This window comes from Drosophila persimilis, unplaced genomic scaffold, assembly GCF_003286085.1.
Source record: "Drosophila persimilis strain 14011-0111.01,24,50 unplaced genomic scaffold, DperRS2 tig00000000-arrow-pilon, whole genome shotgun sequence".
NCBI classification, from domain to species: domain Eukaryota; kingdom Metazoa; phylum Arthropoda; class Insecta; order Diptera; family Drosophilidae; genus Drosophila; species Drosophila persimilis.
Genome location: NW_020825288.1, coordinates 6,357,557 through 6,380,641, shown reverse-complemented (window position 1 = coordinate 6,380,641; position 23,085 = coordinate 6,357,557). Strand labels below are relative to the sequence as shown.

Genomic DNA, 23,085 nt, shown 5'->3' with positions numbered 1-23,085 from the left:
GTTCGTCAATCCCATAGGCATTCTTAGAAATTCATATTTGCCGTTATTTATGGAAAAAGATGTTTTTTCAATATCTGATTCCCTCATTAAAATCTGATAGAAACCTGACTCTAAGTCAATGGCCGAGAAATATTTTGCTTTACCTAAATTGGCAAGGATTACTGAAGGATCTTGCATAGGGTATCTATCCGGTATAGTGTTTTCATTAAGTTTCTTAAAGTCTATTACTAATCTATGCTTAGGAGTTCCGTCCTCATTTACTCCCTTCTTTGGTACTACTATTACCGGTGAATTATATGGGCTTTTACTAGGTCTGATTATACCTTCATCTAACATTTTACTTATTTCGTTATTAACGAAATCGTTAACCGAATAAGCGTATGGATACTGCTTGCCATATACCGGTCTATCGTGTTCAGTGTTAATCTCTCCTTTTATATCCGTTCTGAACGGTAACTGTAAATTTATATTGGCATGGTCTTCTTCGATGATAGATACCATTTTCTCTCTGAGATTTTCTAAATTGTCCTCTTTGTAGGTTATTGTGTTATACAATTTCATTTTTTTCAATTCAGAATTTGCATAATTTTGAATGTCGGATATTTCTACGACGGCGCGTTCAGGATTTTTGCATCCCAAACTTTTAAATTGTTTATTGTCGGATAATTCAACGACGGCGTGTTCAGGATTCTTTAATCCCAAACTATTCGAACTTTTAGTGTCGGATAATTCAACGACGGCGTGCTCAGGATATTTTAATCCCAAACTATTAAAACTTTGGATGTCGGATAATTCAACGACGGCGGGCTCAGGATATTTGAATCCCAAACTATTGACGGATAATTCTTCGTCGGCGTGCTCAGGATTTTTTGATCCCAAGCTATATAAACTTCCTTCTACCTTTACTGAATCGCTTTTCATTTCTTTTTCTTCTTCAAAATATTTTTTTATTATATATTCCTTCAACGGAAGGATGGTTTTTCCTTCTATAAAGGTTAATTTGTTTAAAGAAAGGACCTCGTCATATATTAGTTTCTCCTCATTGTCTTTATAACTTAAAGTCCCCTTTCCTGTATCAATAACCGCTCCGATTTTCTTTAATAGGTTAAATCCTATTAGTAAATCTGCCTCCATTCCATCTATTTCATAAAACACTTGCTTTGTGTTGAAAATTGTTATATTATGGAAATATTTAATTATTGAAAACCCATTCACTGTAGCAACTTTCTTATAGATTGGTAATTCATTTTTATTGTCGTAAATTCCTTTTTTTATATAACAGGAAGTTGCTCCCGTATCTATCAAAACTTTTAATTCTCTGTTTATTTTTTTGTCTACTCTTTTTAGGTAGGGCAGACCTACTTCGGGGGCTGATCTAAAAAATGATCCTCCTCAATGTTATTTATCCTCATTGCTTTATTAGCCGGTTGTTCCGACATTTCGTTTAGTTTTCGTTTCTGCGCTGGATTGTCGTTAGACTGATTATTCGGGACTACGTTTGCCCTAAAATGCTGGGCTTGGCTATAATTGTTATTATTTCTCCTAAAATAACCGTTAGTATTCTCCCGATAATTTCTATTGTTATTATTTCCCCTGAATTGATTGCTGTTCTGTCGGTTCCGGATTTGTATAGATTCGTCTACCTCCATTGGTTCTGGGGCCTGATTTTGTTGTCTATTACCCAAGAAATAGGGTTGTCCCCAAGACATGTTATTCCTCTGCAAATCCCTTTTTTGGTCGAATGGTGAACTGTTAGTCCTAGGTTGTCGTTGGTTGAATCTTAAGGTATTAAAATTATTATTCCCTGAATTTCTGGGACCGCTGAATTGGTAGGCAAATTGGGCCCGAATGTTATTAGATTGCAATTCCTGTACCTTTGCTAAGGCATTCGGTAAATCTGGGGGATTCAATGAAAATAGGATTTCAGCAATGCCGCCGTTTAGGCCAGTGACAAAAATGCGTAAGGCATTGTCTCTAATTTTTTTATTTGATTCCTTGGTGATCTCACTGTCCTTTCCGTGAGTCATTATTGTCTTATTTATTAACAAGGTCATTTTCTTGTTAACCTCGTTATAGAAATCTATAATTGAAAGGTTCCCTTGTCGGAGAACGCTTAATTCCTGTTCTATTATGTAAATAGGTCTCTTGTCACTGTAAACAAAGTCAAGCCGTGAAAGTATGGCATCAAAATTTAGAACTGTCCCGTGGTTGGTCAGTGCGTCATGTGCTGGTCCTGTTATTTTGTTTCTCAAAATTGTTAATGCAATATAATATTGCTTACTTCCTTTCTTATATAACTTCACTGCAGTTTCTGCAGCTTCCCTCCATCCTACATATTGGTTTAATCCACCATTAAAAATTGGTAGGGATTCTATTACCTTCAATGTGGTGTCGTCTCTTATTGTCTCGTCTATTGTTTCTGCCTGATAATCCGATACCTGATCGGATTTAGTTTCTATTTGCTGTTTTAAATTTACAATTTGCTCTTGTACTTGTGAAATTTGAAGTGCTATCAATTGTTTGACCAGATCTGCTGTGAGATCGGTCCTTGCTTGAGAGTTAATCATTTTTAGTTTTTCAAAATCTAAAGTTAGCTGATCCACTTTTAATTTTTCTTATATGTTAGTTTTTATAATCTTATATATCCTAATTGAACTTATATATTTATTAATACAACTCTTGCTCACGAAATATCCGGTAGGGGTCGTCCTTCTTAGTTTGGCAGATCTTCGAACGGGTCTTCCTTCTTAAATTTCTTTGCTCAGCTGGGTCTTCTGGGGGTCTTCCTTCTTTGGCTTCGCTGATCGTTTCACTTTCTTTGTATTTTGGTTTTGTCGGTTTTGTTGGTTTTGTTTTTTTAAAAACTTTGGGTTTCTTTGGTTTTTTTTGTATTTACGAATTGCCTTGATTAGCTTTTTGTTTTATTTGTATTTTGCGTTGTATTTGTATTTGTATTTGTATTTGTATTTGTATTTGTATTTGTATTTGTTTTTGCACACCCTAAGCTCCGGTTTGTTTCCTTTTTATCTCACTTTTTTTTATCTATATCACACAGTCACTCCGCGTTTTTAATTTTGAAGGATTTATTCCATTAATTAATTGTCCTTCGGGTTTCGGCACGACGCAACACTTTTATCATTCGGTGCTTTTTAGACAACGTCGCCCCACGTTGGGCGCCAATTAAACAACTGCGGTAGCGGATTGTGTTTTTAAAAAGTTTTTATTTTACTTCGAACTTCACTGATATAGATTTAAGTAGAGGGTCACAAAGGAATTCCGGGCCAAGGGATTGCGCGATCTTAATATTTAGCTAGACTTTGCGGTGTCGCTGCTGGATCAAGACTGATTTGAACTTTCTGATCTTTGCATCGTTGATCCCTTTCGGGAATCGTTTTTCTATAAACATTTCAATTGATTTCGCCATCCCGAGTATTGGATTTCGTCATCCAAAGAGAGAACTGTAAAAGGCCTAAAGTGCAGGATCTGCAGAAAGCCGGGAGTGAGATTGTTTATGAGAAGCCGGGTGTGGGCAAACATTGGTTTTCCATTTAGGCGAGTGTCAAAGATTGGGGTTGCGGCGGGGGCGCTTGAGATTGTACATCTTAGAAATCAATTAGGCGGAGGCCCAAGATTGAAATTGTTTTCGTTTTGGAAAGCCAAAGATTGTTTACAACTCGTATAAGAGCTCAATGGAATTGGGTACGTTAACTTGCATGTCGGAGTCGCCGCTGCTATCGTCTCCGATCTGGTGCAGCGAAATATGTATGTTTTAGCATAATTCGAATATTCAAAACGATTTCTTCTTTCGGATTTTGGTCTCTCCGCAGAGTGTCATTCACTCCGGTCTAGGCGGCGGTGGCATTATAATGAGCTGTTGCCGTTGACCTCTTGACATTTTACAGCTCGAAAGCCGAAGCCGAACACATGTGGCAGGTTCAAAAGTTGACAGCAAATTGACTGTATTTATAAACACATTTTAAAGGCATCGCACAATAAAAATACAAAAACGAAGGGAGAGAAAAGAAAAGGAGGCGATCTGAGGAGCAGAGTCTGTGGCGTGGTACTCGTATAAAGGGAATCCGACACAGTTCACGCCCCCCGAATGAATTTTAATATGCAATTTTTATGATTATTGCACCAGGGGACACCAGACTCGGAGACCCATCTGCAGGATATGATGGGGTGCGGGGGTGGGAGGGGGTTTCATAGCCAGTACTTTTATGATCGGCCGCATTTGCGTGCCCCGAGGGCGTTTAACGGTGGCATTTTGTCTACTCATTAAACCGACATAGCCCTAGAGCCAGTGACCAGCCCCCAGATCGTTATTTACTGTTTCGTTTAATTAGTTAAACATGTGATTTATGCCACCGTCCAGGTCTGGGTCCTGCCCCTCGAACGGCATTGCAGGACCATGACATTTAATGCCTGTCTGTACCGCGAGTCTGTGTGTTTGCATAGCAAATCAATGGACCATCAAAATTGGTAACCTGCACCTTATCCATGGCCATGGCCTGGTCTGTTTTTAATTAGCTTTCACCAGCAAACAGTCAACAGTCGACAGGCCGCAATGGAAATAGAAAATGTAAATGAAAATTTTGTGAGCATCCTGCCAAAGCACACCCACAACCACTGACAGATGCAGATACAGATACAGATACAACTCTTCATTACATTTATTTGGCAGATTGGCAGTTGATTTGCCTTTTGATTGGGATTCCACAATGCAGTTCCACTAAGCTTGATTGACGGCACGGCAACTCGATTACCACCCAAGTCAGGTCTAACTGTCTCTCATTTCTTGGTTAATGCAAATGCGAGTGGATGTACAACAGGTGAGGCCGCAGCTACCTTAATCCAATTGATCCCATGGGGGGGCTGGTACTGGCTGTGATGCAACCTTCCCACGCATTTCACATGGCAGCTCATAATTAAGTCGGGAATCGAACGGGTCGGGGGTCGGTATCGGGTCGGGGTCGGGGCGCACCCTTCTCCCAGTGGATGATGTGCGCCAGAAGCGATAATCAGGCACGGAAATGCCTCGTTTGTCCGCAGACAACCCACCGAAATTAAAAAAAAAAGAAAAAAGTGAGCGCCTTCGAAGATATACAAGGGGCGTATCCCGACTCCATCAGCTGGGGCAGCACATTTGGGTTTTCAATCAGTCTGCCATTGAGGCGTTCAATGCGACACGTCTGGGGCCGATGGGGGTCTGCTGGGCGGAGGGACATGCATCATTAACGGCTTTTTAATGGGGAATTATGTATGCCATGGCAAGGAAGTGTTCCCCGGCTAAGGCTTTTTCCCACACAATCAATCCGATTCTCCCACATATCTACTCTCATCTCACAGATTTCTTTACTTTCTTCTCCGTCTGAGCGGAGGCAAGAAGGATACTCAACTTTTACTCATTTCTTGATGTTGGTTTTTGCATGTCGCAGCATTATTTTTTCATTTGCAAAAAAGCGTTTCCTTTCTCTGCTGGAATTTCTTTTTATATTATTCTTAATTTTACTAAAATTTTCATGCATATGCTATGACGAATACGAGCCTGGCATTGCATGGCATGGCCCGGCCTGATGTCCTGGCCCCGGCCTGATGTCCTTGGCTTGGCTTGGCTTGGCTGAAACTGAAAAGAAAAAGCAGATGCAGCAGGAAAGAAATTTCGCATAAAAGCAGTTCGTCTCCATTCCTGTCCTGTTTCTAGCTGTGTGTGTGTGTGTATGTCTCTCTTCTTTTGTATGTGTGTGTGTGTGTGTGTGTGTGGCCAAAGCATTTCAGGTTGCAGTGATAGCATAAATAAAATAAAAGCGTCCTGGACAGATACCCCGCCAGAGCCGAGGGGGGGGAGAGGCCAAGGAGCATAAGAAAAGCGCGGCACGGCGCGTAAAAGAGAAGAACGGGAAAAATATGCAAGAAATGCAGTGTGTATATCGTGTATATGTATATGTATATGTCTGTGCTCCAAAATAAGAAAAATGGGAAAGTCTGCTACGGCTCCAGTTCCAGCTCCAGCTCCCACTTCCACTCCCCCACTGGCACGCTGGCAATATTTTTCTTAATGTGTTGCATTAATTCTGCCAGCATAAAGATAAAGAAAAAGCAGAGGCAGAGGCAGAGGCAAAGGCAAAGGCAGTCGTCGCAACGACTGTCAGGCACAATGGAAAAGAAAAGCGTGGGGTAAAAAATCACTTTAACCAAAATAATACAAGTAGTTCTTTCTTCATTCCACTCTTTTTAATGGGCTACCCCCCACCCTCCCCCTTCCACCAACCATTTGACCCTATTACACAACAATAAGTTATAAAAATGTTGGAGGTTTGTGGAACGCGATCCTAAAACCCTGAATATTCAAACAAAATGAAAATGCAAGGCGACTGACACAGAAGGAGGACAGGCCAACAGGCCAACAGGCAAACAGACAGAAGAGTGCAACAGACATTCTGTTTGACTCGACACGGATCATGAAATTTTAAAAACCTTTGTTAAGCTTTTTTAATTTTGCAAAATATATAAATCACGCCGCCTCAATGACCTCATAAAAGTTGCATAATGAGATTCAACCGAGACGAGAGAAAAGAGTTTAAAATGGAGAAAAAGAGTCGCACACAAAGAGAAAGAAGAAAAAGACTGCTACGCCTGCTGACAAGTTGATTGCATGTCGCCGCACAATCCTGCCCAGCCGCCCAACTGACAAATGCAGACATCGAGGCAGTGCCCAGACCCTGGACCCGGACACACAGGCGCACACGGACACGGACACGGACTTGGCACGGTCCGGGCACAGCCACGGACAGAGCAGGCAAAATTAAAGCATTGCTGGCCGGCTGGCTGGCTGCTGACTGAAATTAAATGAAAAACACATGAACCAACAATCTGTAGTCTCGCCTGTTGGCCACCTGCAAGTTACGTGCCTTTAATCGGTTTTAAATCGCAACTCCATCGCCAGCCACCTGTACACTTTTTACATCACCAAATCAATAGCCAACTTTACCTATTTCCTTAGCGTGCAAAACTGTTCAAGTTTACTGCCAGATATGATGATTATCGCCTTATCCTGCCAGCCGACGGGCAGCAGGGTGAGCAGACGGTACAGAAAGGAGGCCAGCCCTGGCAGCAATATCTCCCGCTCGCCTCGGAGCATGCCGTGCACAATCCGGCGGGCAGCTGCCTTGGCACTGATCAGGGGATACACGCTGGAGATTTTCACCTGATTTGTGAGAGTCGCCAGCTCCTCGTTGGCCTCCAGGAAGGTGGGCATCGCCGTGCACACATGGATGTCCTTCTGCCGCTCCAGACTCAGCTCCATGCGCAGAGCCCGCATGTGGGCCGTCGTGCCGGCCTTGGTGGCCGAGTAGGTGGTGTTGTAGGGCACGGCAAACAGGCCTGAAAGGGCAGACAGTTGTGAAAAGGAACGATCATCGAGGGGGTTTCTCACCTGCTAGGGAGCTGATGGTCACCAGGTAACCCCTGCGCATCGCCTTCATGGTGGGCAGAAATACCATCCGGGTCTGAAAGGGAAGGACAGGGAAATATAAGTGATGATAGCTGCCATTTATAGAGGGATCTCACCCAAAAGTGCGCAGCCAGGTTCACATCTATCATTTGCTGCACATCGCTCGGCTCCGGATCCAAAGATTTGCGGTGCAACAAGATTCCTGCATTGTTTATAAGCACCGTCACTGGGCCCAGGTCGCCAGCCACTTGGTTGTTTAGCTCAACAAGTTCCAGGTAATTGCTGACATCAACCTGAAATCCATTAATTGATGTAATTACTCTGTGTATATAGTTCGAATAGTTGTAGGAAACCCGTTTGCGTACCTTGTAGGCCTTGGCGCGAACCTTTGCCTTCTCCTGGATCTGCTTGACAGTGTTCTCGGCTCCTGGCAGATTGATGTCTACAACGGCTATGTGGCAGCCCTTGTCGGCCAGTTCCAGGGCTATGGCTCGTCCCAGGCCATGACCACCTCCAGTTACCTATTTTCAGATACAACCACCTGTGATTGAAGGTTTTGGGCTTGATGTTGTTTAGGCGAAAAACTCACCACAGCCACCTCGCCCACAACGCTCTTGGGAGAGCAGCAGCAGAAGAGTTGGCCAAAAAGTTTCCACATCAGAGCCACTAGCAACAGGAGTGGGGAGAGCACGGCAAGGATTGCCACAGCGACATGAGCTCTCAGCTTCGACAGAGTCTTCGTTATAGACATTTTCCCGCTGACTTGGAGAGCGACCACAACCGGGCTGGGAGAGTGGCGAAAACAATTTGATCGGTCGGCACCGCGAATATCAGACGACGGCGCGTCGGTCGACTGTGCTGCGAAACTCGTTCAGTCGAGCCAATCGACTGGCTGCACTCAAGCCATTCCATTCCATTCCATTCCATTCCCCATTGACCCGGATAATTGGTCGAGTTTCAAAAGTTTGGCAATTTGTGCGGCTCCGATATGGCCCGAAAGTGCGGCCAACTCCTCGAGTGACAAGCCATTTAGAATGCCAGGCAACCCCTTTTAAAAAACACACACACTACAAATCTCACATTGTCAGCCAATAAATAGAAAATTCACCTCCTGCACAGATGAGACGCGGCATCAGCCGCAGCCTCAGCCGCGTCCGCGGTACGTAATGTTCAATATGCGCCCAGCAGCAACCAGTAGGTACAAGAGTCGACTGAAAGATACCCTGTTGTCAATTCCAACAGCCGAAAACTATACAAACAGCCCTCTTAAAAATGATGGTAAAGGTCTCGAAATGCAGGTAAAAAACAATTGCAGAAATATTTAAGAGAAACTTGAAATTTTGCCATCACATTTCTGGTAGCTTTGGCTTTTTCACTCATCGAAATACGGGTTTTCATAAATCAAATACCATGATCGGTTACACTATAAAACAGCATTTTTATGCAACGAATAAAACCGACTTAAAAAATGGTATTTTTTGCCAATATTATTTTTAGAGGCACTGCTTATTTTTCTTATAACTTCAGTATCTTACATCTGGTGGTAATGAACCAGGCAATTCTGAAAAGCTGATAAATGTACCTAAAAATTCGACCTGAACACTTTGAAACTTCAGCCTACGGTCTGGGTAGTAGTAAGCTTTCAAGTTGAAAATTTAATAATTTTTTAAGGAATTTTTTCAAAATTTAAACTTTTAAAACTCTGGCATTAGTTAGGCGTCGTTTAAGGTATAGTTTATAAAATTCTATGAATATACAAAGGATAAGGTACCGCCGGAAATATACTTAAACACAATATACCCCTAGTAATACTCTATAAGTACCGGGTAAAACAACAGCAATAGAAGTGGCAGCAGCAGAAGCAATACGAGTACAACAACAACATACCAATACCCAGCCCATTAGTAATAAATAAAAAACCAACAAAAAGACTACAATTTACACACAACCCATACAGCACATACATATATGCACATATGGACGTATTTATGTAGATTTTTCTCTCGTATAGCTAGAGCTCAATAAACAGAGAGATGTACAACAAAAACATACATGCCACACCAAAATGGAGCATAGAGACATAGAGCGCCAGAGCCAAAGGATAATTTGATATTGGGTAAAAAAGAGATGGCAAGTGCCGGAATAAAGTAGTGCCACGATAGAGCACAACCCGGAGTGCGGCCAGAGTGCACAGCGCACACACAGCACAGCACAGTGGAGTGGAGTGGAGTGGAGCAAAGTGGAGCAGTTGCCGGCTGTGGTTTTTAGTTAAAAATAGCAAAGCGAACGACAAAAACGTACAACGTGAAATATGTATATTTCATATTCTGTTTTTCTGTCCAAGGGAAAACCACAATAAAGGTAGCATGATTTGGGGATCAAGTTTGTCCGCGAGTGGAGTCTTTTCCCAAAACATAAAGGGGTATAAAAACACTCAAGGGCATTCAATCGTCGAGGCTAATCTCCCGCTTGTGTGAAATAGCATTTTAAAGAGTTTCAGCCCCACAAAGGTGTTGCCTCACCCCCTCAGTTTCCGTTGTTCGAATAACCCTTCCACTTGCGACAATTTTTCTATGAATTTATTGGATTTGACGCACTCGAGGGCATGTGTCGATCGCTGCCTGGCTATAAGTCGTTCCGTCTTTGCCTCAGTTCAATGCAAATTGAATTCAGAGTAGAATGAGAACATTGAAGAACGACAATTTAGATACCCTCGCATATATATGTACTAGGTATGATTTATGTTCCGAATTGCTTCATAATTGTATATATTTATCTACGAAAAGATTCAGTCATAGAGCTCCAAAACTGTGCCACTTTATATCGGCACAACATCTGGGTGGAACCGCAATACCCTCTTCAAGGGCATAATTACGCAGCCTCCATGTGGAGTTCTTTATACGTTTTTCGGCGCAATTACGGATCCGACTGCAATTTGTTCCTCAGGCAGAAGGGCTGCTGTCTGTGTGAGCTCCCATGAAGAATTTTCATTATTTCTCTTGTGTTTTTTTTTTGGATTTTCGATTGGCGCTGCACGTGATGCAATTTTATATTTATTTAAGCGAATTCCCTGACAGGTTTGAATGTGGCCAAAATCGGGTCACACTTTGTGCACGTGGTGCCGCTTGGCAGGCGCTGCTTTCTGGTTCTGTTTCTGCTTTTTGTGGCGATTCGATTTTGATGATTTATGTGCGCAACGTCTGCGTATGCAAATGGAGGAGCACATGGCTGGGCTGCCTTATCGGGAGCCGAAAGCGCTATGAAGATACATCCATCCCGTGCTGGCACAGCACCACTCCACTGTGACCCCCTTAATTGTCAAAACTCCGAGCCACTCAGCGCTGCAGCTCGACAACAGCACTTCAGCCTCAAAGGGCCCTAGAAGAACACTGGCGGCGGGGCGCGGGGCGCGGGGCAGAGGGCGATGAGTGGAGTGTTCTCTGCCAGCAAAAATGCAGCAAAGTACTTAAGGTAAAGGATTAGTGCTGGTTAAACCTGAACACCGAAGTTTCCCACGGCAAAGGGGCCCCCGGTTCCCGGCTCCCGGCTCCCGGCTCCTGACATCAAGTGAAAAGTGTTGAGCGGAGTTAGAGTGCTCAAGCGCGTTCGTTCATCTTGATGGCTTCTCCATTTTTTCCATTATTTCTGTAATATTTCACATTAGCATGTCCCGGACGGACAGCAAGGACTTTGGGAATGTTGGAGAAGGAGATGGAGGGGATGGAAGGGATGAAGGGCGAGGCAATTTCTCAGGGCAACTGTCAACACCAATTTTGAAGTGCTACTGCCGCAGCAGCAGGACAGGACCTAATGAGCCAGCCAGCCAGCCACGGGATGCGGCAACATACCATTCTGATTATTACTATCCTGCAACATGTGTTCGGGATACACAGATAAAGTAAAGTAAATAAATTAGCTGCTCGTGTAATGCGTAAGGATTTCAAGGATCGACAACATTTTGCCATTGGACACCGGAGGACGGCAGCAACGAGGATGCGTACGAGTGTAGTAGCTGTCTGAAGGATCTGTGCGTGCAGCTACTGCATCTCCATTTCGAATGTGTTTGTTTAGGTGCAAGGATAACAGTTTCTCACGCCTGCCAGGGAGCACCGGCAGCAGCAGATCCACTTGAACCGACTCTGACAGTTGTATGTCATAATTTAACAGTTGGAAATGCGTGGCAGGTTGCCAGCTCCCGATCCTGATGCTCCTGCTCCTGCTGCTGTTCCCTTTTCCCTTGTTTATTTTAGCTGTGGGTTTTCCCCCCAGTCTTACAGTTTTCCCTCATAGTTTTTTATAGTTCTTTAAGATTTCATTGCGCCTTGGGGTTACGGGGTAAATCCTTATTGACATATTTATGCACGGTTCAAGCAACCAAATGGAAATTTTTGGCGTCGCATGGTTCGTTGGCCGTGCCCCATCCTTGGCTGCGTGGGCGTGGCCTTGTCCTAATGGGCAACACATGTGTCTGTGCGCGATAGGTGAATGAATTGATGACCCCGCCTCTCTCTCGGAGGTGCAGCAAGTTGTATGGGAATTATCTAAGGAAAATACGTTACATTGAGGAGCCCCAGCCAGCAGCCAGCAGACAACAGACAACAGCCAACACCTGTGTGCGGCTATCAGTCCTTAGTGGAAGCTTAATTCGTGTAATTAATTTTACATGCCACAGACAGAGAGCAGAGGCAGGGACAATGCCGTGGACGGCATTAAGTGAGCATGCAAACGATGCGTCAACGATGGGACTCAAGACCCGGAGAGGTAACGCTTTTATTTACCCAACAAACACTTGTAATTGTACGCCGGAGTGCGAGAGAGATGCCCGGTCACAGGCCGTACAGAGCGAGCGGGACAGAGCCACAATTAAAAGCGAAAGGATAAACACAAATAAATGAGCGACACAAAAGAGGTGGAGGCAGAGACAAAGCCCCAGCTCCAGCGCCAGCCCCAAAGACAACGTTAACAAGAGGAACAGACGGACAGCCCAAGCACGGACAAGTGGACCAAGACGGACGGACAGAAGGATGGCATTAAATAATTGCTCATACACGAGGAGTGCTGCGCTACGCACAAAAGCACAAAAGCAGTTTAGAGCTGAGGAGCAGCAACTGAGGCAAAAAATTGTCGAGCACGTGCCTCTTTCTCTATCCTATGCTCCGTGACCTGTAGCTCTCTCTCTCTCTCTCTCTTTATCCCTCTATCGCTGTCGCCGTCGCTGTCTTCTCCTTTTGTGTCTTGGTGTGTGAAAACTAGTTAACAGCTTTTATTTACTTGGCAAACAGACTGAACCGTTGTAAAACAACAAATACTTAAGCCGCAGGATATAAGCATAACAGCACACACACACACACAGGGGGCACTCACACACTCACACTCAAGCGAAATGAAAAGCCTGGCCGAAAAACTCCACATCGTCCATGGCCCGGACAGAGTCGGGTCACGGGTCAGCGGTGGATGAGGAGCCGCATAAAGATGATGATGGGGCCCTGGCAAACGACTGCAACTGACTGGCCGGTCCGTTTGCAAGGATACGTACGGCCAGGCGTTTGCAATCCCCTTGGACATTTCATAACCAAAGTGAAAAGTTGGCAAAAACAATAACAGCCCAACGATGCGCACTATGCTGCATGTACAGGCACAGAGGAGTCGTGTCCCCGGCCCAAGGGGCGAGACGATCTCGAAGCCGTGACAAAGTTTATGAACTTTATTTAAGAGTATGTAGAACAGCCAGGGCAGACCGCCTCCCTCTCCTCCTCTGGCTGCCATGGACAATGGCCAGAACGAGCAAGGACTCCGCTTACGTGGCAGCACACATAAACGATACGCCTTCATTTGGCCAAAACAATGTAAAAGCCATGACAAGCTGATGACGAAAACCTACCGAGAAACAGTCCAACTAGAAGGCGGAGGAGCCCTCAGACACTCTTTTTTTTGTATAGTTCCAGTGGACTGAGGTACTGGATGGACAGGACATGCTTATTTTTCTGTGTGTGACAAACAGCTTTTCAATTCATTAAAAGGGTATCCAAAGGGCAACAAACGATGCAAACTAAGCGCTTTCAACTAATGACGAGGCAGCCCTTAAAATGCATTCACAAAGTGCTGCAACAGCAGGAAAGCCATGCACAAGAGTAGCAACAAGTTTTTGCCTTAAATTGTGCGGAAAATTCAATACCGAACCGATGACAGTCTCAAGAACATGGCCTACGCAAAATCTCACAGAATCCCAAACAACAAAAGCCTTGAGGATGAGAAGAGAGAAAAATGCATGCATGCGAGTAAGCGCCATCCAGTGCCAACGTCAGACAACAAAAGCCTCCTTAATGACAATAATAACAGATTTTAGTAAGCCACAAAGAAAACGTCAGGAGCCGGAATGGACGGAAACAGGTCGGTTAATGGCTTGTGTGTGTGGCAGGAAGTACACTTCAGACATTTTCCAGCCGATGGACAGTCGAGAGGACAGTCGATGCTGCAGTCACTTTCAATGAAAATTAATTACGTTCAACACGAGTGGAACAGCAGCCGGGCCAACAGCAGCCAAGTTGCTGGTCAACCGGAGCTGGCCCGAGAACTGGCCAACAGGAACCCGATCCTGTTAATGCCATGGAAGAAGCCGAACCATAAGCCAAACCACAAGCAAAGCCATTTGCCTTCAATTCAAAGTTAATTTGTGGCAACTAGTTTTGTGGCAAGAAAGGGCCTTGCAGTGCATGGCATCCCTCAGGCGGCACTCCGCCGCAGTATGGGGCCAAAAAAATTGATTTCCACTTCGGTTGCACGCCGTGTATTTATAGTTTTGGATTGTCATTTTTCCCCCCATCCATCCACGATAGGACGCTTCAGTTTGGGAGTACAGTTCGTGGAGCGTTATGCCACATAAAAATGCATAAATATTCTATTTTGAGTTGACATTTTGACAAGTGAATATGAATATTGCAAGCGCAGCGCACGATTTATAATTGATGTGTATAAATAATGGCCAGTGCCATTTTGTAAATGGATTTAATTAAGTCAACGATTTAAGCGTCGCCTGTAATGGTTGCTCATTTCAAACAAAACACAAAACAAAGGGTTCTATAATCGAGTACTCCAACTAGCAGATACCCTCTGTGCAGATTTATCTATTGTGTGGCCTTAGTGGGAGGATAGAAGACGATAGTTCTAGTAATTCATTAAGCAATCCCTCAACTCGGGGCAGGCCTAAGCTTAAACGTATAGAGAGGCTTTCCAAGAAGCTATCTGTTTCCTATTCCTGTATCCTTTTCAAAAGCATCCTCGTAAACCCATACACCCCTCAATAGAGCATATTTTTTGTGTAAATTTACATAGTTTTTATATGTAAGCAGAACTGAGAGCCCCAACTATTATCAACATTTGGAAATACATGTATGTATATATTTTCCAATATTTTTGAACGAAAGTGATTTTGCTTTACACTTCAGCGTACCACCTGTAAAAATAACATAAAAATTATGTATTAAGTAAAACAATATTGTAGTTACATATAGGCAATAACAGTTCCAATTTGCACACTCGAGAGTTAGCCTGCCTGAAAGCCCAGCCCAGCCCAGCCCAGCCCCAATGGACCGCAGCGAAGAAGACCAGCAGCCGACGGAGGAGTCACAGCGGTACAGGAGCCGCCAGCTGAATGCAAGCGTCGACGCTTTGGTGGTCCTCAGACGAAACACAGAGCGCATTATGGACAGTGTCATCATGAACCTGGATGCTCTGAACATGGCCCTGGATCATCTGGAGGAGCGCACAGACCGAGTCCTTGCACAGCTGCGACAGTACATGCAGTCCATGGAGGATCTGGATCGGTCGAATACGGCCCGATGGCATGGCGGATACGGCGATCCAGATGCCACCATCTAGGCAGGCAGAACGCAACCAACTCCACTGCAAATTGAACTGTTATTGAAAATACAAACTCATCAACATCGAATTCTGAAAAACAAAACGAATAAAATCTTTGCGGGGGCACAAAGACAAAGCGGGGCAACACAAGAGAGAGAGAGAGAGATCCCATAAAAATGCTCGACAGTTTGTTTGTTTTTTATGTGGATTGTAACCCTAGCATACAAATAATTAGTGAGCTATTTTTATGGATCGGATCGGGTTAGAGTGGAAGCCACTGCCGCTGCCGCTGCCGCTGCGCATGCGCATGGATTGTCGAGGAGTCGAGGAGTCAGTGGTGGCTGCAGGTGCTGGGGGTCTTCTCTTCCATAATTGTAATTAGAATTTACTTTCTGAAACGTTTTCCCTCATAAAAGATCCAGTGCGAGCTGTCTGTCTGCCTGTCTGTACGAGTATTTGTTGTTCTTGGCGCACATGTTGCCTTTCCTTTGGAGTTCGAGTTGGAGTTTGCATTTGAAAATATCAACGTGCACTTAATGCACTTGAGATGCACTGCTGCACCATATGGGGTCCCTTGGCGTTGCTTCTGTTGCGGCATCATCTGTCTCTGGGGCGTTTCGGAATAACCTGTTACCTCGTATCTGGCTAAAGATGAATCGAAAAATATGCCACAACACGGCCATCCCGACTGGCATTCGACTGCGTTTAATTAACAATTAATAATATTTTAATTTGCGCACGATTGGCGCTGCCGTGGCCGTTGACAGCATCGAATATTATGTTAATGACAGTCGGGTAGTTGGGAATTGGATAATGCCCACAGATCCCAGCCATTTGCCCTGGTAATTCTTCATTAATCAGCCAGCGCGCAATCGTTTGCGGAAAAAGCAGAGCAGGGCAGAGAAAGGGAGAACAGAAATCCGAGGACATCCGTGGAAAATCGAGCGCGACACCAAACCTAATTGCAAGTTATGAATATCTCATCGAATATTAAATCGCTTAACTGCCAACGGCCATGGATGGATGGGCTGCTGCATCCACATGATGATGATGATGATGCCGATGATGATGGGGATGATGGAGATGATGATGTGAATGAATGAGGATGGTCTGTGTGCGTGTGGCTGGCCTGACTGTTTGGCCCTGGGCGGAAGTGGCGACACTTAATTGTGTATTGAGTGCGTTTTCAATTTTATTGAGCTGTGTGCCTGCCGCTCTGAAGAGTAATGTGAAGTATTGCGGTTTGGTCATTAAATCTGTGTGTGCCCGCTCTGCAGGAAAGTATGCTATGGAACCCGTAAACGAGGGCCCTCTGTAACTCCCAGAACTCATCAGCATTATCTAAGCAAATTATCACGTAATACACGAGGCTACAAGTATTCTCTGCCGCAGTATATTTTGCTATCAGTAAGTCACATGCAAAAATATTCCGACCCCACTATCTTCAGATACCCCCGAACAGAAGCCAGTCTTCAGAAGCTATCCAGCCACAACGGTCGCACAAAATGGCAACGAAAAGCAGTATCTCCTGGTTCCACATGGCTCTGGTGACCTTCGTGGGCTATCGAACTTTGGCCCTGGACTATGAGGAGTGTGCCAGTGCCCCCAAACTGGGTGTCTACGTGGCCAGCCACAGCAATTGCTCCAAGTACATTTACTGCGCCGGAGCGGGTTCCTTCGAGGCCGAGTGCCTGGGCGAGCACTACTACGACGATATCACGGAGCGGTGCGTGGATCGCGCCCTGGTGAAGCGATGCCAGGCAAAGGGATCGGATTTGGCAGCCAGCACCACCGAGTCGCCAGCGAATCAAGAGACTTTGACGGACTTGGTAGTCAACACAACGAAATCCCCACAGCCTCTGGCCATAACCCTCCGCTTACTGCAGAATGCCGGGCCCTGTTATCCTTATATGGTCTGCTACGAGGGAGCGGGCCTGGCCAAGACCTGCACGCCCGCCCAGCTGGTGTCCTGCGCTCAGAGGCAACCAGCCAGATCCATCAGCTGCCTAACCGGTGTCTACGGCTTCATACCGCATCCGAGCAATTGCGCCTACTTCTACTACTGCTCCAACGGCTACAAGATCATCCATCGCTGTCCCCTGAACTACACGTGGAACTACGAGCAGCGCTCCTGCGTGCAGAGATCCCAGCAGAAGTGCTACAGCCAGGCACTAAGACTGCGGAAGCGATATCCATCAAAGCCATTGCCGAACACGGCGCAATGATTGGAGGCCTTATCAGCAGCGCAGACAGAACATGGCCTTGCCACATCAGTTTGAAAATAGATTTACTTTTAGTTTAAAGTTAGTATAAATAGCTATTCATTAAATTAAGAGCTGCAAATGGTGAACAATGAGAGTTGTTCCATGAAAATGCCGGAGTGGAATCTCACTTCCAGTAGAACAGGTGGGAGCTGCGCACATCGAAGTGGTAGAAGCGCAGCAGCATGTAATCCTGCCACTTGGTGGGCAACAGTCTACACATTGAAAGGGCAAATGAAAATGAAAATGAAAATGATAGTGAAATCGTTAAGCGTTGGCACTTGGTGCCCGGCTAATTCAATTATCACCTGAGCAGCCACACACTGAGTGCAAAGATTTTTGGCACGTATACCATGCGCTCGTTCAGCAGCACGCCCTTCACAATCTTCTCGGCCACATAGGGTGTGGGCAGGCCTGGATAACTGGTCGCTATGCTGTAAAGGAAAGTGTGTTGGAGTCGTGGGCTTAATGCGAGGAAGGAGGCACAAGCTCTTACCCGGCATCGCTGAGCAGCGGCAGATCTCCGCTGGTGCGCATCAGATAGGCATTGGCCACTGTGGTACGGACATAGTCGCAGTCGGAGAGACGCAGTTCGGCGCGCAGGGCCGCCATGAAACCCTCAATACCATATTTGGTGGCCGTATAGATGCCAGCGCCCGGCAAGGGAACCAAACCTACAAGGGCAATAGGGAATAGAGGTTAAGGGAGGTCATGGCTTCTCACATGAAAGGAGAACTCACCCGCCAAGGCATTCACTGCCACCAGGTGGCCGGACTTGCGTGTTATCATCTTGGGCAGAAACTCCTTTGTGGTCTGCAAGGCATACATTCCATCAGTTGAAGATAAGCCACAAAGGACCATTAACTACAGTATACACACCATAATATAGGAGCCCAAGTTCAGCTGCAGAATGGTATCTATTTCGTCGCTCTTCAGCGAGGGTGTCGAGGTCATGGGCATCAGGGAGGCATTATTGACCAGAATATCCACGGGGCCGAGCTCCTTTTCCACTTTGGCGGCCATCAGCTGCAGCTCACGCGGCGAGGAGACATCATTCTGTAAGGGCAATGTGCTATCAGTATTCTATCGGGAAAGCCAGCTTTAACTCAATGTTAACCCACCTTGTAGGCCTTGGCCACGCATCGGGGAATCTTGCTGAGCAGCTCCACTGTCTCGTAGCAGCCCTTGGAGTTGACATCGACGACGGCCACCTTGCAGCCGCGGCGGGCCAGCTCCATGCAGATCTCGCGACCCAGGCCGCTGCCCCCACCAGTCACCTGGCAGATTAAAACGCATTTTACTCTAATTATACGAGTGCTCGTACCGTACAGATTAATTAGCTTAATTTGCAAACAATCAACTTGAGCTAATGTGGCTTCGCATTGAACAAAAAGCCCCCCGTTTAATGCCAATTATGGGAGCCACTTACGAGTACTATGAACAGCATTACTCATACGCTCTATGGGCCCAAGCCGAAGCCGGAGCCGAACCTCTTTTCGGGCACACAATTGAGTGACTTTTGACCGTAATTAAAGCGAACTGTGACCTCAGTGGCTCCGTTGGGGGTGCGACCCAACGCCCAATGCAATGCGCCGTGCCACAACTCAAAGTTTTGGCACGTTCGAGAACATATGGGAAAAAAGCCCACAAACAAACTAAAACAATATATTGTAGAATACGGACTAAGAGTTACCCGATAGGAGCTTGGGAGTATATTACAACGAATAGAACAAAAAGTTGGGTGGTACACGGAGAGAAAAAAGCCATGTGAAGGCGACTTGGATTTTATTTATATTGAAATCAAAGTTAAATAAATTTAATTAAACTATTATTTTACATTTAAAGCTGAATATTATTTCTCACAGTAAGGATACTTGTATCTAGATACTCATATACTCGAGGAGCTGGCTGTAACGATTATCAGATTTTTGTTTAATTGGGAGATAAGATTCCCAAAGCACTGTTCCGTATCTAAAGAAAGATTGCGGAACATGCCGACAGATATACCAGTATACTACTCCCCTACGACTACAGGGTATGTAAAAATCATCGAAAAACAAAAATAGGCAGCACCTGGCAACGCAGCTCCGATGCGCAATTGTATTGTGGTTATACTATTCCTAAAGAATTTCAATATCATATGCAAATTAACTACAGCAACAATAGAAGTAGCACTCGTAGCTACAATATATCTATGTATCTGTATGGGTTTTATCTCGGCACGCATCTGAGAGATACGCCGCTCGGTGGAGCGAGTATCTCTCGCTGGGGCGCGATGGTTGTTTACATGCGATCGGGTAAACGTCATCAATTGTTTGTTGAACTGAAAACAAAAGTGAAGTTCCTGAGGTTTGCATTTTTTCCACTCTTTCTTTTCGTCTTGGTATAAATAGCGACACAAACCAGTTTGCGGTTTCACAGAGGCGTGCACAGAGGGGGTTCTCTCAGCTCTAAAAGCCCTCTCAAAAAAACAATGAAGTACATCAAAAGTTATCTTTGAATGTCAATCTTCTAATTGGGCTGTTTCTCACTGTTAAGATGCTTGTACCGCCAGCCCCCCGTGGGCACGCCGCTGTGACCATATCTGTATCTGAGAGAACGATCGAAAGTCTGAGTCTAAAGCAAAAGCCAAGCTGCAATGATTCATAAATGCTCTACGTTTATGGCCAGCCAGCACACGCCCACACACGCCACAAAAGCTGGCAGACAAGAATGGAATGCTAATGTCCACTAAATTTACTTATAAATTCGATCAGGTTCTCCAGCATATGTATCCAGTGTTCGATTACCCGCACACTTGACCTTGCGCGAGGGCGACCCCGCAATTGACTTTTCATTATGATTCGAAACCAGCCGCCAGTCCATGTGTAATGTGTGATTAATAGACCGAGATATGATGCCGCAAAGTGTTTCGAAATTCAATTAGCGATATTCTTAGAATTACATGGATTTACACATGGTATGTGATGTCAGAAGCGCTGACCATAGAGAACCTTTTATAAGAAATAAACAATCTACAAACATAAACAATTGGCCAACCGACACGGCTGGCACCAAAGACGCGTAAACATTGACTCAAATAACATGGAGCCAAGAGCCGAGAGCTCCAGCCAACCGATCGTGCCGCACCCATCTCAGATAACTCGGAGGCCCATCCAAAAGGGGGGAAAGTGCTGCAAGGTGGGTGCAAACAGCCACTGAAAAAGGAAAGTGCGTGACGTTTCATCTATGGCTGGCTGGCTGGCTGGCTGGCTGTCTGGTGGGGGGTCATATCTATGCATACGACATACGATTGATATCTGACAGAGAGATATCTGACCAGCGAAGAGTATTATTAATGGGCCATTTGCCAGCCGTTTATTGTGTCCATAACTTAGCTGCAGCCGCACTCAAAATGGATCTTACCAGCGCCACCTTGCCGCTCACATCCTTCTCCTTGAGGCCCAGAGCGAACAGATAGTCCAGGAGATGCTTCAGTCCCACGGCGAGCAGGATCAGAGGCAGCAGCAGCAGGAAGATGATGATTTTCAGATTGAAGAGGGCCCGGGTGGTCTCATCGTTGCGGCGCGCCTGTGAGGCTGCCTGGGTAGCCGTAGGAGCCGTGGGCGTGGCCGAAGATGAGGGCACCGTAGCGGCGGGTCCAGCCGGTGCCGTAATGGTTGTCCGCGTCACAGTCGTAGTGGTAGCCGTTTCCACCATTATTAATTATTCAATTACACCTTTTTACAGCCAAGAAACCAGCTGGAGACAGCCCGCACTCGGATATTTTCGCGGTCAAAACAAATATGGCACAGCTTGTGGGGGGATCTCTATTTTGCTTGGCTATATTTTTATTTTCTTGTCACTCCACACAGCTCCAACGTAACGTGCCAGCGGAGAGAAGATGGGAGAACACACTGAGCACCAACACGACAACGACAGCGACAGCGACAACGCCAACGCCAACGCCAAAGCCAACAACCGAATGCGAGCGCCAAATGTACGCCATGTACCGCCGTTCGACGTTCGACGCTCGACGCTGGCCCGTTGTCAAGCTTTCGACTCTTTCTCCCACGAGTGAAGATCGCTTTTGGCTCGAGAGCAGCGTCGTTTGCTTGATATCTGGTTTTGGATCTACTACGACTGCACATTCGAGTGGGCAGCTACCGAGAGCATTTCGTTTGAGTGGAATCGAGTATTTAGCATGGAGTGGAGTGGAGTTGCAGTCTGGGTTTCACCTGACTTTCTGTTTTGTTTTCGTCGTCATTCCACATTCCCACAGTGGGTTTGCAGCCTATGATAGAAGACCTCTCTTTTGGTTTATCTGGCCCTTTATCTGGAATTGCGGATAAGCAACAGGTGAAGATGAACAAGATTCTATGAAAAATACAAAATATACACATACCCATTGTAAGCCAGGAAGTCAAAATAGGATTTTGATAAGACACCACCACTTCTTATAAATATCCGACTTGGATTTGTTTTGAATCATCCACTGAGTCACCAAAGTTTCATAGAAATCTTAATTCCATTTAGTTAAAATTAGATATGTACATATCTGTTGTTTATCTTGGTAGTTATCAGGTGTGATCCCTGGGAGAAACATAATCTACAGAGAAGAACTTACTCTAAACATGACTACACCAAGAGAAAAATGGCATTTCAAAAAGAAACACAATATTAGGGCTTTTTTCTCTGGGTGCATGAATTCATCTTCATCTATGTAGATCTTCCATAAGAGGTAACTGCTGACATTCATTTCCATATCTGCCCCCAGATCTATATAGTACTCCTACCATCTATTTTCCTTCAGACAACAAGCTTTTTCCTGTAAACACCCCATTAGGACTTTGAAAATTGACCTAAAATCACCCTGTTCTAACCCACTGTATCCAAACTTTCCAACTGTCAACATTTTGCCGCCAGCCAGCCAATCGAAACCAAACTCAAATATTTAATTGGTTAACTAAGGTGAGTGCATCGCCAAAGAAAAACAGCTTCAAGAGGAGAGTGTCTCTCTCTCTCTCTGTCGCCCAACGAGAAGCGAGAGAGACTTTGAGCGGTTTTACGATTCGACCCATTTTCATGAAGCCAAACTGGTAAGGTGCCCGCCGAGGTTTATTGTAAGTGAAAAAGGAAAGGCCCCCAAATGGAAGCCGATACATCCGCTATGCCTGCCTTATGGTCATGGCTAAGGAGCCCGTTACCATTCGAACATAGTATCATGTGCCCTGCCCTAGGTCAATGAACAGTAGCGGCAGCAGCAGCACCAGCATTTGGTGGCCTGGCTGTGGCGTAAACATTCAGTTGCCGTTCCCGCTGCCTTTGCCGCATGTGGCAAAAGCTAAAGTCGCCTGCAGCTGCAGCGGCATAGTGTCAACATCTGTTGTTTTTTTGCATCCTCGCGCACATGTGCAACTTTGGCGTGGCGTGGGCAAAATGCAACGCATGCGCTATTTAACGTGTCTTTTTTATATAAGCATAGAACTAAAACCAAAGATGCACAGATACGAGTATGTGCGTATAAATAAA

General features: G+C 45.3%; 4 protein-coding genes across 6 annotated transcripts; 2 read left to right on the top strand and 2 right to left on the bottom strand.

Moving 5' to 3' along the window:
* Positions 1 to 5,470: 5,470 nt before the first annotated feature.
* Positions 5,471 to 8,311, bottom strand: LOC6598809 (epidermal retinol dehydrogenase 2). 2 transcript variants are annotated; one of them, XM_026988567.1, is made up of 6 exons: positions 8,043 to 8,311; positions 7,819 to 7,974; positions 7,570 to 7,746; positions 7,436 to 7,508; positions 6,992 to 7,383; positions 5,471 to 5,626 (listed from the first exon to the last, which is right to left on the bottom strand). In XM_026988567.1, the coding sequence occupies exons 1-5, from the start codon at positions 8,202 to 8,204 to the stop codon at positions 6,992 to 6,994; spliced, it is 960 nt and encodes a 319-aa protein (XP_026844368.1). In that variant the 5' UTR covers positions 8,205 to 8,311; the 3' UTR covers positions 5,471 to 5,626. The 2 variants fall into 2 exon arrangements, with proteins under 2 accessions (XP_026844368.1, XP_002023981.1); XM_002023945.2 differs by lacking the exon at positions 5,471 to 5,626 and having other exon boundaries at positions 6,875 to 7,383.
* Positions 8,312 to 8,371: 60 nt separating this feature from the next.
* LOC6598806 (estradiol 17-beta-dehydrogenase 11) lies at positions 8,372 to 21,604 on the bottom strand. 2 transcript variants are annotated; one of them, XM_026988556.1, is made up of 8 exons: positions 20,980 to 21,604; positions 18,696 to 18,851; positions 18,454 to 18,630; positions 18,315 to 18,387; positions 18,071 to 18,248; positions 17,883 to 18,008; positions 8,562 to 8,664; positions 8,372 to 8,501 (listed from the first exon to the last, which is right to left on the bottom strand). In XM_026988556.1, exons 1-7 carry the CDS (start codon positions 21,271 to 21,273, stop codon positions 8,598 to 8,600), a joined length of 1,071 nt encoding a protein of 356 aa, XP_026844357.1. In that variant the 5' UTR covers positions 21,274 to 21,604; the 3' UTR covers positions 8,372 to 8,501; positions 8,562 to 8,597. The 2 variants fall into 2 exon arrangements, with proteins under 2 accessions (XP_026844357.1, XP_002023978.1); XM_002023942.2 differs by lacking the exons at positions 8,372 to 8,501; positions 8,562 to 8,664 and adding an exon at positions 17,584 to 17,789 and having other exon boundaries at positions 20,980 to 21,600.
* LOC6598808 lies at positions 14,950 to 15,450 on the top strand. Its single transcript, XM_002023944.2, has one exon. It carries the CDS (start codon positions 15,038 to 15,040, stop codon positions 15,329 to 15,331), a length of 294 nt encoding a protein of 97 aa, XP_002023980.1. The 5' UTR covers positions 14,950 to 15,037; the 3' UTR covers positions 15,332 to 15,450.
* On the top strand, positions 15,545 to 17,552 carry LOC6598807. Its single transcript, XM_002023943.2, has one exon. The coding sequence runs from the start codon at positions 16,819 to 16,821 to the stop codon at positions 17,536 to 17,538; it is 720 nt and encodes a 239-aa protein (XP_002023979.1). The 5' UTR covers positions 15,545 to 16,818; the 3' UTR covers positions 17,539 to 17,552.
* Positions 21,605 to 23,085: the final 1,481 nt, after the last annotated feature.

What these genes read in the sequence shown, in the direction of transcription:
- LOC6598809 (XM_026988567.1), bottom strand. Translation starts at nt 8,204, where the DNA reads ATGTCTATAACGAAGACTCTGTCGAAGCTGAGAGCTCATGTCGCTGTG. An exon ending in TTGTGGGCGAGGTGGCTGTG is followed by an intron (nt 7,975 to 8,042) that starts GTGAGTTTTTCG and finishes ATCTGAAAATAG; the next exon opens with GTAACTGGAGGTGGTCATGG. An exon ending in TTCGCGCCAAGGCCTACAAG is followed by an intron (nt 7,747 to 7,818) that starts GTACGCAAACGG and finishes AATGGATTTCAG; the next exon opens with GTTGATGTCAGCAATTACCT.
- LOC6598808 (XM_002023944.2), top strand. Translation starts at nt 15,038, where the DNA reads ATGGACCGCAGCGAAGAAGACCAGCAGCCGACGGAGGAGTCACAGCGG.
- LOC6598807 (XM_002023943.2), top strand. Translation starts at nt 16,819, where the DNA reads ATGGCAACGAAAAGCAGTATCTCCTGGTTCCACATGGCTCTGGTGACC.
- LOC6598806 (XM_002023942.2), bottom strand. Translation starts at nt 21,273, where the DNA reads ATGGTGGAAACGGCTACCACTACGACTGTGACGCGGACAACCATTACG. An exon ending in TGAGCGGCAAGGTGGCGCTG is followed by an intron (nt 18,852 to 20,979) that starts GTAAGATCCATT and finishes TTAATCTGCCAG; the next exon opens with GTGACTGGTGGGGGCAGCGG. An exon ending in CCGCTGCTCAGCGATGCCGG is followed by an intron (nt 18,009 to 18,070) that starts GTAAGAGCTTGT and finishes TTTCCTTTACAG; the next exon opens with CATAGCGACCAGTTATCCAG.